This window comes from Mangifera indica, chromosome 6 (genome assembly GCF_011075055.1).
Source record: "Mangifera indica cultivar Alphonso chromosome 6, CATAS_Mindica_2.1, whole genome shotgun sequence".
Taxonomy (NCBI): domain Eukaryota; kingdom Viridiplantae; phylum Streptophyta; class Magnoliopsida; order Sapindales; family Anacardiaceae; genus Mangifera; species Mangifera indica.
Window position 1 is genome coordinate 9,533,050 of NC_058142.1, and position 12,523 is coordinate 9,545,572.

A 12,523-nucleotide genomic window follows, 5' to 3' on the forward strand; every position below is an offset into this window, starting at 1 on the left:
TGAGATATTGACTATGAGCTTGTGAAGAGACTGGTTAAAATTTAATATGAGAATGTATATATATGTGTATGCATGATGTGATAAGGATTAATAGGAAAATTATGGGTAATTTGTGGAATGGTTTGCATATTGGTTTGTTTAGATACATGAAACCTTACTTTTATGTTATTAAGGGTATAGAAACATGTTAGAGTTAGTTTAAAAGTGATTAGAAACTATTATGGTGCAAGATAAGCTTGAAATTTGTCTTCTAGATGTTATGTATAATCATATTAAGGGTAGGCACTACAGTGACATGCCTGTAATTGTTATTATTTGGGTCATGAACGATTGTGCATGAAGGTATGCAAAACCCAAATTCCATATGATAATTCGTTTGGTTAAGATAATGTTTTACCACAAAAAACGAGAGATTATCACAATCATATACCTAAAAGATTATTAAGTATAAAGTATTATTATGTTTAATAAAAATTAGTATGTATAAATAATTATTGTGTTTGATTGAATGTAATAAAATAATATTAAACTATTATTTTACTTAAATGTTTTTAGATATAATTATTATAAAATATTATTTATTTTACTTATTATGTTAATTGAAAATTAGAATATTTTTGTTGTAATAAATAATAAATAAAGATAAAAATCCAACAAAATCAAGATTACATTGATAGTTTTTCTAATACCTAAGGAAATATGGTAATATTTTTATTCTTTGTATTACTTGTCACATCACTGTTTGTAACAAAATATTATCGAAATATTTTATTACTTATAAATAAAAAAAAGTAATGTAATTAATAAAATATAGATTATCAAAATAATTTTTTCATTTCTTTAACAAAACGTCCTTTTACGGTTTAGGGTTTATAAGTTATGGTTAACAATTTAGGGTCTTAGTTTAGAGTTTAGAATTTATGATTCACGATTTAGAGTTTATAGTTTATGGTTGTAGATTACGATTTAGGGCTTATAATTCATGATTTAGGGTTTAGAAATCACAATTTAGGGTTTATAGTTTAGAATTTTTTGTTTAAGGCTTACAGTTTAAAGTTAAGAGTTTGTGGATTATAGGTTTAGGATTAAAGGGTTATGGTTTGCAATTCAGACTTTGCAATTTAGGGTTTATTGTATACAGTTTATGACAACACCATTGTACATTTTATTTTATTTAATCCTACAATAGCACAAAACCAAAAAATTAAAGTTACTTGTGAATTTACATAGAAAATATGGAAAATTCTAATGAATATTTCATTTTACCCCTTAACTATTAAATAGACACACAAATTTTGTTTAGGGTTTATAATTTAAAGTTAAGAGGTTGTGGATTCTAGTTTTAAGATTAAAGGATTATGGTTCAAAATTTAAAGTTTGCCATTTATAGTTTATATTATGACAACACCATTATACAATTTATTTTATTTAATCCTGCAATGATATAAAAACAAAAAATCAAAATTACTTGTGAATATACATAGAAAATATGGAAAATTTCATTGTAAGAGTATCAAATTGTAAGTAGGGGTGTGTACGGTTTGGTTTAATGCGGTTCCAAAACTTTTTCAAATCAAACTAAAAAAATAGTTTGAAAAATTTTCAAACCAAACAAAACTGAAAAATTCAGTGTAGTTTGGTTTGGATTATAGTTTAAACTATAGTTTTCAATATCTTATAATAAACGATATGTATCTTACAATATGATATGATACAAGTAAAAAGTCGTACTTATTAGAAAATGTATCAAATGAATACGATACAGTGAACATATTCTACAATACGATATATATTACTGATACGGATTGATATATTTTTCTAAAGAAAATAATGATGCAGTATGGGTGTTTATGAAAATTTTTTAAATATTAACAGTGTTGGTGATATTTTTTAAAATAATAACGTGTCAATTATAATATTTTATTTTTAAAAGATATATCATATAATATAATATACAATATAAAATATAAAAAATTAGGTTTTCAATATACATTTCAACTACCATAGTTGAACCTTTTTTAATTTTATATATATTTATTTATATATTTTAAATATAGTTTACAGTTTGATTCAATTTGAAAATCATCTAAACTGTTATCTAAATTGAAAAAAATGATCTAAAAAAATTTTAACCTAAACCAAACCAAACTGTAATTTTTAAATAGTTTAGTTTGGTTTTATTATTTGAATCAAATTATGTAACCCCTAATTGAAATGCAAACAAACAAAAAATTTCACAGAAAATATGGAAAATTCTAATGGATAATCTCATGTTACCCCTTAAGTATTAAATGTATACACACCGGTTGGATGGTTAATTTTCCCAATTAGTGTGACACAATGTAATTAATGCAAACGAACAAAACAGGACATTAATTTAAAGTATTGAATGGTAAGAGTATTAACCAATAACAAGATAGCTTCTTAGTTAATAATAGGCCAAACGACTATTTCCCACCCAAGGTTTGATGTTTTCTCAAAAGTCACCCTTTTAACTATAAAAACACCAAATACCCACCCATAGCCGGTTAGATTTAACTAAACCCTAACGCCTGAAAATTTTATCTCTTTTTACCCCCCTAAACTTTAAAAACTAAAATTTTTCCCCGGCTTAAGTTTTAAAAAATGGCAGTTTCACCCTAGGGTTTGGTTTTGAAATCTCCGACGACCGTTCCGGCTCCATTGCCGACGACCTCTCCCTCCCGAAGCAGCCTCTCCTTCCGACGAATGTTTTCCTCCCATTTGGAGGCTCGATCGGTGTCGGTTTCGCCTTGGGAGACGAAGAACTTCGTCGGGGAAGACGAAGTTCTTCGTCTCCCAAGGCCAAGTCGACGCAGATCGAGCCTCCAAATGAGAGGAAAACATTCGCCGGAAGGAGAGGCTGCTTCGGGAGGGAGAGGCCATCGGCAATGGAGCCGGAATGGTCGCCGGAGATTTCAAAACCAAACCCTAGGGTGAAACTGTTATTTTTTAAAACTTAAGCTGAGGGAAAATTTTAGTTTTTAAAGTTTAGGGGGGCAAAATTAGATCCTATTTTAGTTTATTTTTAATATTATAGCAAAAATAACGATTTTACCCCTACCACCGTTAGAGTTTGGTTAAATCTAACCGATCATGGGTGGGTGTTTAGTGTTTCCATAGTTAAAAGAGGGACTTTTGAGAAAACATCAAACCTTGAATGGGAAATAGTCGTTTGGCCTTAATAATATAATACCTTCATATTCATGCCCACTTACACAATAATTTAGATTAAGAAATCCATTATAAATTCTCTGGAATCTAAAATTTTTATAAAATATTCATGACAACTCGGCAGTGTCACCAATTGAGACACCAAGAGTTGAAAAATGGGACCCCTGAATTTTGGAACGTGGGCCACATCTCCACAGCTGTTGTTTACTAAGGAAGATCCCGGGGATACTGTTAAGGTCTCTCAACCAACTTACCTCCAAAATCTTACCTCACACTCATTCACTTTTGACTCTCAAACAAGATCTCAACTCTTCTTTCTTCTAACATTTCACTGCATCTGATCCAGTTGACCTCACCCACTCACAATGTTTATGCAGCTATGCAACTTGGCTTTGCTTCTGAATTTGTTTTTCTATCTGGGTGTCGTTGAAGCTTCAGTGCACGAGTATAATGGAGAGAAATTTGTGAGTAAAGGTAATGCCTTTGTGGTGCATGGAGGCAGTGAAGGGATTTACTCTTCTGTCTCTGATGACAGTTCCAATGAGAAGGCTAATAATGGAGATGCTTATATTCGGTAATGATTCCCTTTTCTTTCTTTCTTTCATTCTTTTTTTTTTTTTCTGGTGTAAATCTTAGTGGTTTAGTATGTGGGCTTCAGGGTTATTGGGGAATGATTTATTGGTTTTGGTAGATTTTAGTTGGTGAAGTGTTGTGATTCGTTCTTTAAATTTGATTTTTGTGTGGCTTTGATGGGTTTGTGGTGGTGATTATTTTGTTAGGACTTGCTGAGGTTTGATAAGAATCTGAAACTGAGATTGTTTCGTGAGATGATTTTAAGCGTGTGTATTGAAAATTAGAAGTATATGTGGAAACAATTGACTCGAAGTGTGTTTTTATTTATTGCTAGTATCTGCAGGCACGGAGAAATATTTGTTAGCATATTCATGTATTTGAAGTTGTTTGCTGTTTCAGTTTGCACGGCTGTTAAAATAAGTAACATAAGTACTTTTTTTTTCCTTGATCTTTTGAGGCAGAGAATCATTATTCCACCCATTTAACTGCAGGTGTCATATTTTAAGTAGTCAGAATAATCAGAGTATAAATTATAGCATACATGAATTTAGTAGCAAAAACTGATAATGCATTATGCAATTTGAGATGAAGATGAACTAAGTTCAATAGTTTCAAGTTTATGACAATGAAGCTTTTAAGAACTTTAGCTTGATACAAGATAAATTTGGTTTACTATTCATTTTTTCAATTGAAAATATTGTATATGATTTTTTGTTCTTTACTCTATATCACATATAAAATGCCAGTTCTTCAATTTTTGGTTTTCTTATATGGTAACTGGAAACCAGTTTTGAGAAGATTACATTTCGGAGATCAAAAGATAATGCCAACATCAGCACAGGGTTGATTCAAGCCCTTGCTTTTGAGGTGGAAGATAGAGAAACAATTGGAGGTTCAGCCTATGGGGGTCAAAGAGCTGTCTGTTGCACTGCAGATCTAGCAAAGCTGGGTGTTTGCAAACAGGGAGAAATCATTCACCGGCCTTCCACCAATGACCCTAGTTGGCCTCAATTGTTTGGTGTCGCATTTAACGTGGATGAGGAAGTTGCAACCTTGCCATCAATATCAATACAAATTACTAAAACAGGGATGTATAACTTGTACTTCATTCACTGTGATTTGGATCTTAAAGATTTGGTTGTAGAGGGGAAAACAATATGGAAGAATCCTACTGGCTATTTGCCTGGAAGAATGGCACCACTAATGAATTTCTATGGGTTTATGTCCCTTGGTTTTGTGATACTTGGAATTTTCTGGTTCTCTCAGTATGCCAGATTTTGGAGAGAAGTTTTTACCCTGCAGAACTGCATTACACTAGTGATTACATTGGGTATGTTTGAGATGGCTCTTTGGTATTTTGAGTATGCTGAATTCAATGAGACTGGGATCAGGCCGATGGGAATCACTGTATGGGCAGTCACCTTTGGTACTGTTAAACGTACAGTTGCTCGCCTTATCATTCTTATGGTTTCCATGGGCTATGGTGTTGTGAGGCCTACCTTAGGTGGTCTTACATCAAAGGTTATTATGCTTGGAGTGACCTTCTTCGTGGCATCTGAAGTGCTTGAACTGGTGGAACATGTAGGTGCAGTTAGTGATCTCTCCGGACAGGCAAGACTGTTTCTGTTTCTTCCTGTGGCAATCTTGGATGCTTTCTTCATTCTTTGGATATTTACGTCCCTCTCTGCAACTTTAAATAAACTACAGGTACTTAAGTTCCATTCTTAGTTGTGTGCAGTCCATAACAATCTTCTTATAGTTTAATATGTGATATCTTTTCCTCATCAGTACTTTAACACTTACAAGCATTACGTATAATTGAATGATATGATATTTGAGTGTCAGTGTTTACAAGTCCATTTTCTATTTAATATGTTCAGGACCTGATGAGTAAACTTTGTGACTTTTTTTATGTTTAGGCCATTTAGAGAGAATTAGGTGGATAAACTTGGCTCCTTGTTGTGCCAAATCCAGTTTTATATATATATTTGGTGGTTGTGTATTTGGATAGCTGATAACGATATACAAACTGTAAAAGAAGAGCTAGGTGATAATATTATTCTCTCTCTGTTGTGATGTGACAGGCTAGACGAATGATGGTTAAGCTGGATATTTACCAGAAGTTCACGAACGCTTTGGCAGTAACTGTCATAGTGTCCGTTGGTTGGATATGCTATGAGGTAATGCAAATTATGGACTAAGTTTGATCTGATTTTTCTATGTTGCTTTATGGTTTGCTTCACATTGTCACCTCATTCATATTCTTTCAACTCTCTGATTGCAGCTCTATTTCAAGTCAAATGATGTTTACAATGAGCATTGGCAGAATGCCTGGATCATCCCAGCCTTCTGGCAAGTCCTATCTTTTTCTCTCTTATGTGTCATCTGTGCTCTTTGGGCACCCTCTCAAAATTCAATGCGGTACGAAACCTGTTGCTTGCCCCTATGCTTCTTTGAGTTCCCTCTCTTATGTTTCATCTGTGCATTTTTAGACAGCCCTAGGACTCACTATATGCCTTCTTTAATATTAACCTGCTGCACTCTTATTTATCTTAAACAGGTATGCTTATACTGAAGACTCAAAGGAAGATTTTGAGAAGGATGAGACTAATTTGACTCTCATAAAACCTTCTCCAATGCCTTCAAAAGATGTTAGAAATGCACCTGAACCTAGAATGGTTCAAAGCAACAATGGAACACTGAATGGTGATTTGGAAGAAGACAAGACAGAGTAAAGAAAATTTAGCCATGATGTAACATGGGTTCAATTGTTTGATTCCTAGACTGCTGCTTGTTACTTTGTAAAAGCTTCCAACTCCCTTCTGAATCTACAAGCTGAAGTCCACTGCAGGTCGCAATACAGCCAGGTTACCTTTGAAGGAAACTGCTGACTATTATTTTCTGTTTCACAGTACAAATATAGCTTGTTACCAGTTGCTTCTATCGTCGATGCTGTTTAATGTAATCAGATTTAATGAGTTCTTTGAACATCCTTGTTGCATTTATATTCTAAACTATTTTTATTACCAATGACTTTCTGGGTTACTTTGACTTGGCAGTATCCACAGCAGTTCCAAATATGCTTCAATTCTGACCATTGATGAATCATTCCTTTAGGGCAAGATTGAGACTTGATTTTGAGTACTTTGTGTGTCCACTTTGGACAGTGGCAAAAGTTCTTCAGATTGGAGGTGAATTGGCAGAGTACTGCCAGAGAAAAACATAAACACAAGGTTAAGTATGACTTGCAGTTAAAAGTATATGATTGGTTATCCACAAAAATCAATGTTTAAGAAAAAATGTAAGGAAAATATGATCTTTTGGAAATGTTTACCTTCTTGAATTCAACATCAATGGACCCACCAATTGGAAATTGTTCCTGGTAAAAAGAGTAACCAGTTCATCAAAAAGTAATGCTGTAGGCCACAAAGCAAAAAGTAAACCTAAATGATCTTTTGCTTTTTGATTCATTTGGCTATTCATGTGCACGATCAATAAGCAGAATAATTATTAGATTCCCAGTTGGTCACTTTGGTAATGGACCGTTCCAGAATTGATAAAGCCAACCAGATACCTCATTTAAAGCCCCTCAATCATATTGATTGGTAAGATAAATTATATGTATTTTTGAACTCGTGATCTTAAAGACTGCATATCTTCAGGCAGACCAATTCCATATTTACTTTTTGTTCTAGACCAATCTTGAAGTCCTTGAGTCTATTTTATCATGCGGTTGGCCAAATTGGACGCAGAAAATTTCTAGGCAGCCAACGTTTAAGGAAGAATTTGAAGCCTGATGTTATATATATCAGTGACTACTTAAAAAAACTGAGACTCTAAAAAAGGGTTTTTAATTTGCTTGCCAGGTAAACAAAATATGAGCATAAAAATCTGTCTACATCATCCATTTTTGAAGCACCTAAACATAGATTTGAACCACATATACGGAAAAGCTGTTAAGACCTAACATTCTCCATTGCGGATTAATGCAGTCAACTGTTTTCTCCACAAGTTGGTTAGCAACCTCTCAGTTTCTTTAGGATTCTTCCTATTCCTAGATATTCTTTTCCTTGAATTACGCTCCTAATATTGGGAGTTACTGACATCATTGACTGAAAGAAGAAACTTTTAAAGATCATGATCAGGAAAAATATCCAACAAAAAGGATTATATTCACGGTTTACTCCTGTTGATGTTGAGTCTATGACAAGAACTTTGCGAGTAAACAGAAACATCCCACAAATAGGTTATTTCTTCATCAAATATCAAGGAACTAAGAACTGCCCCACAATGCTTGGTCCCTTCTAATCACACGCAAGAACATCCAAGAAGCTTCAAAACTTACCACAACATATACATTTAATCAAGAACAAGAAAATAATATGGTTTAAAGAAAAGAAATAATTCTTCCTCATATCATAGATAGTTTGAGAACACACTTGAAATTCAACAGCAACCATATGAACAAATTGAAATTAAAAAAACTAAAATGTGGTAACAAAACAATTTTAGGGCATAAAATGCAGAAGCATTCAGGTTGAGAGACCTGGCTTTTCTGGAGAGCTAAACCTTATCTTCCCAAAGAATTGATTCATTCTAACAGCTGGAAATTTAATCAATGACGCTTAGAGAAATGGAGAGCATGTGTCACCCCAGACTGACCAGTATCACATCACCTTAATACTCCACAAAGAATATAAAGAATGTGTCCTAGATTCTAACGTGGCAAAACTCACTTCATTCCTTCACTGAAATCTCCTCCTTAAGTGCTGGGATACAGGGTACCCCTCAAAGAAATCCAAGACAGCAGTCTCCAAGTCCTCAACCGAATACTTTATGTAATTCTCTGGATGTTTTCCACTCTCAATATGGATCCTGAACCTGCCAAGAAATGACCTATAAGCTGGAATCAACTTCTCAGATATAGATATCCTCAGCTCCTCCCTAAGCTGAGAATCCGGTACCAACCACATTGCTTGAGTCCTATGAACCTCCTCAAACATAGCATTGAAGGTCTTGAACCTCTCTCTCAAAGCACTCTTTGAGACTCCCGATGAAAATCCCCCACTTACATGGAGACCCTCATCTCTCAAGCAATGCAAAATCTTCACCCAAGTTGCTCTCTGGTAATTAGTCGCGGCCTGCCTGAACTTCCCAGTCATCTTCTTCAAATAATCATCACCAATCATTTCCCTCAATTCAGGTGAGCCCTTTATTTTTTGAACAATATAGTGAACATTGTTCATCATAAACAAATGTGGTAAAGATGTATCTTTGTAATGGCTGGATTTACTCTCCAAATTAAATTGCAGAATCACAATTATCCATATCAAATGAAGTGCTAATGGAGTCTTCTCCTCCAATTCAGAAAAATCCATATCCGGGGTCGTTGGATCACCCGAATATCTAGAGCCAGTCGATGGTTTTGACATTATAAGCTCAATCAAAGTCTGCTTATAATCAGAAATCAAACTGATATAATTCATCACATACCTAGTCAATGGATGAATAGTCCCTCCAGGCACTGGAACCCTTGATGGCTCCCTCAATACAGCATTCTCAAACTCAGATAAAATCCCTCTTGCAGCTTCAGCCAATCTCGAAAGAATCTCCGTAGCCTGCACTCGAATTGAATCAGAAGATTTTGAATAAAAAACAACCTCTATATCAGGTAACAACTCCTCCAAAGCATCATGTAAATCCAATATCTTGAATAACTTCTCAGGTGATCTCTTGCTTATACTTATAGCCTCAGCAAAATTAAACAACTGAATAGCAGGCCCCTTCACTGTCTCCATAAAACAAGAATCATCAATAGATGTTCCGACCCCTTCAAAGATTTGCTCACACAACCTTTTCTCACTTGCAAACAACACCCTCACACAAACTTTAGCCGCCCTAATCCATTTCCTTATCTTTGTCTCAACTGTATCCCACTCAAGTCTTTGAATATCTCCAATACTCAACTTCTCAACTCCTAATCTCTTGAAACTTGCATCCACTGCTGACTTTCTCACACTTCCGTACACCTGAATACACTCTCTTAGATACCCTGCAGCAATCATTCTTTGAGCAATCGACTTCAGATCCTCAATAATTTCCACTGGTATCAGATCTATCTCCCTTATACAGCTTGTTGACCTGTAACTAGATGAAGCAACACTAGTACTTGACTCACTGTGCTTCAGAGCAACATCTTGTTCTTGATCAAATTGATCATCTTGACCTTCAGTGAGTACTTCGCTATCAGTTCTTAAAAACCTGGAAGAACTGGAATCAGCTGAAAGAGACTCAACATCCAAAGCATGAATGTTAACAAGTAAAATATTTCTAAACTCATCTTCAAGTCTAGCCATGGCGATCTGAAGAGCAGAGTTGACTTTTGTTTCAGCATCATCAGAGATACCTGTGGATGATATTGACCGTTGGATTTCATCCACAGCTTGTAAGTACCGATCCACTTCACATCTATCACCTTCAAAAATCATCTTCTCCTTTGCTTCTTCCGAGGCTGTTGAATCCCATTTCAGAATAATCTTCTCAGCTGATTCAAAACCTGTGTCTTCAGCACAACTTTCCGGTGGTTCCATAGCTTTGGATCAAGTAAAAGATCAAACCTTTAAGCTATTCTCAGGTGGGGTGTTGCAGAAACTTTCAATAAAGCTAATCTTGATGATTTTTCCTTGATGGGTTGATGAAGAAAACTTGGGTAAAGCCAAAAAGATTAAATTTTTTCCAAGATCAAAAAAGGAAAACAAAATTAAATAAACTGAAAAAGTAGAAATAGTATTCAGAATCCTGAAATTTGAGCGATGATTTGATTTATTTGTTCAGGGAGGGGAATGCACTGTTTTCATTTGGCAACTTTCTTCCCTCTTTCTTCTATTGGGTTTTGGGGTTGGTCTTGGTTTGATCAGGTCAGGTCTGGTATGGCAGCCGCAGATATGTTGGATGGCTGCAGCGTATAAAAATTTTAATGCGGGACTTTTTATTTTCCACAAAATATCAGAGCTGACGGTGTGATATTATATATTAAAAATTTAAATTTTTTTATCATCATATTATATGTTATTATTTAAAAAAAATAAAATAATAAAAATTTTTAATTTATATTTTATTATTTTAAAAAACATTATAAATATTCTTAAAATTTTAAAATTTTTTATTTATATATTCACTATACCATTATCTTTATATAAGAATATATTGATAATATATATTAATTATATAATAAATTTATTATATTATATTAATTTAATATATTTTATAATATATTATTTTTTATTTATATTATATTGTATTATATAATAAATATAATATATTATAACATACCAATAATTATAGTAAGCCTGAGCTCATTTATGGGATATTCTGCACAGTTTGGGTGGGATATTTTTGAGTCCATCTGTATTGAGATTAACCCAAATACCAGCAGGGCAAGCATAGTTGGAGTCCGAGATGGTTGGGATACCATTCCAATACTTGCTATTTCTAGTAGTTCAGTTTTGAATGATTTTGTTGTTTGGCTTGTTTGGAAAGTAAAATTTTTTGACTTTAATATGCATTATTAAAAAGTATAAATATTAATATATTATTATATAATTGAGTAATTTTAAATTAAAAATAAAATAATATTTAATTACAAATTAACGTATATTTGTGTTTATTTTCATTATTAATACATATAATATTATTTTTAACAAATTCCAAAATTTTAGTGAAAATAATATTGCTTGCTATGTTTGATATAATATTTAAAGTAGTGTTAAATGGCAAAAATAAATTAGGGATTTATACTAAAAAACTTTTAAAGTCGGTATTGGGATGTAACACTCAAACTCATAAAATATAAAACAAACCCAATTAAAAAGTAACAATACACATATTTGGTTCGATCTGACCAAAAATAATCTATTTCCAAACCTAATTAATTAATAAATAAATATTCATAATTACGTAACTTTTAGAAAGAAAAATCATAGAACTCTTTTATTAATAATTAAACCCTAAAAAAAATACTCAAACTCAATAAAAGTCTAATTACACCATTTAATATTTATTAACTATTCTATTGATGTATCTCTTATTTTTTAGATAACTTAATAAAAAAAAAAAAACAATCTATTTATAAGGGAAAGTCCCTTTAATAAACAAATAATATGGAACAAAATTAAGATAATATCTTAACAAATCCTTCTTTGAATCTTTAATTACTTTAATAGCATTTACAAACTTAATTCGCTTATCAATCTTTTTCACTTCTACTATAAGAATCGAAAAGTCTCAATCTTTAGTTTTTCTAGCAGATGAGTCTACATCAAGCATGTACAAATGATTGTTTATTTTTTTCTCTCATAAAATTATATCGCCATTTTTGTACACTTTGGAACAATCACTTCCTCTAATGCATGTAAAACCATAAAAAATCTAAACTCACCTAAAATAATTAAATTTTAACTTAAACTCAATACATATCTCACAAGACGAGGAGTCCTAACATCATCATTTAAAATTTAAAGACAAACACTCTCAGCGCCTTTAATCTATACCTTTTCCTTGTCACCAATTGGGATATTATTAAAATTACTATTCTTTTTTAAATCCTCAAAATAGTTTCTATCATTACAAACATGGACAAAAATAGCAAAGTTTAAAACCCAACCTTTTTCACCTTTCAAACTTGTGTTTCATTAGCATAAGTCGTCAAAATAAGGTCATTATCAACCACAACATTTGTATCATCATTTTTCTCACAATT

General features: G+C 32.8%; 2 protein-coding genes across 2 annotated transcripts; one reads left to right on the forward strand and one right to left on the reverse strand.

The window, feature by feature from the left end:
• The first annotated feature begins 3,423 nt into the window (after positions 1-3,423).
• Positions 3,424-6,816, forward strand: LOC123218761 (transmembrane protein 87A-like). Its single transcript, XM_044640371.1, has 5 exons — positions 3,424-3,766; positions 4,554-5,472; positions 5,850-5,945; positions 6,050-6,186; positions 6,326-6,816. Exons 1-5 carry the CDS (start codon positions 3,558-3,560, stop codon positions 6,498-6,500), a joined length of 1,536 nt encoding a protein of 511 aa, XP_044496306.1. The 5' UTR covers positions 3,424-3,557; the 3' UTR covers positions 6,501-6,816.
• A 1,332-nt stretch (positions 6,817-8,148) lies between these two features.
• On the reverse strand, positions 8,149-10,741 carry LOC123218760 (exocyst complex component EXO70A1-like). The gene has a single exon (XM_044640370.1). The coding sequence runs from the start codon at positions 10,353-10,355 to the stop codon at positions 8,511-8,513; it is 1,845 nt and encodes a 614-aa protein (XP_044496305.1). The 5' UTR covers positions 10,356-10,741; the 3' UTR covers positions 8,149-8,510.
• Positions 10,742-12,523: the final 1,782 nt, after the last annotated feature.

Excerpts from the sequence above, each read along its gene's own strand:
- LOC123218761 (XM_044640371.1), top strand. The coding sequence starts at position 3,558 with ATGTTTATGCAGCTATGCAACTTGGCTTTGCTTCTGAATTTGTTTTTC. Across the intron at positions 5,473-5,849 it reads CAACTTTAAATAAACTACAG|GCTAGACGAATGATGGTTAA; the intron begins GTACTTAAGTTC and ends GTGATGTGACAG. Across the intron at positions 5,946-6,049 it reads TTGGTTGGATATGCTATGAG|CTCTATTTCAAGTCAAATGA; the intron begins GTAATGCAAATT and ends CTCTGATTGCAG.
- LOC123218760 (XM_044640370.1), bottom strand. The coding sequence starts at position 10,355 with ATGGAACCACCGGAAAGTTGTGCTGAAGACACAGGTTTTGAATCAGCT.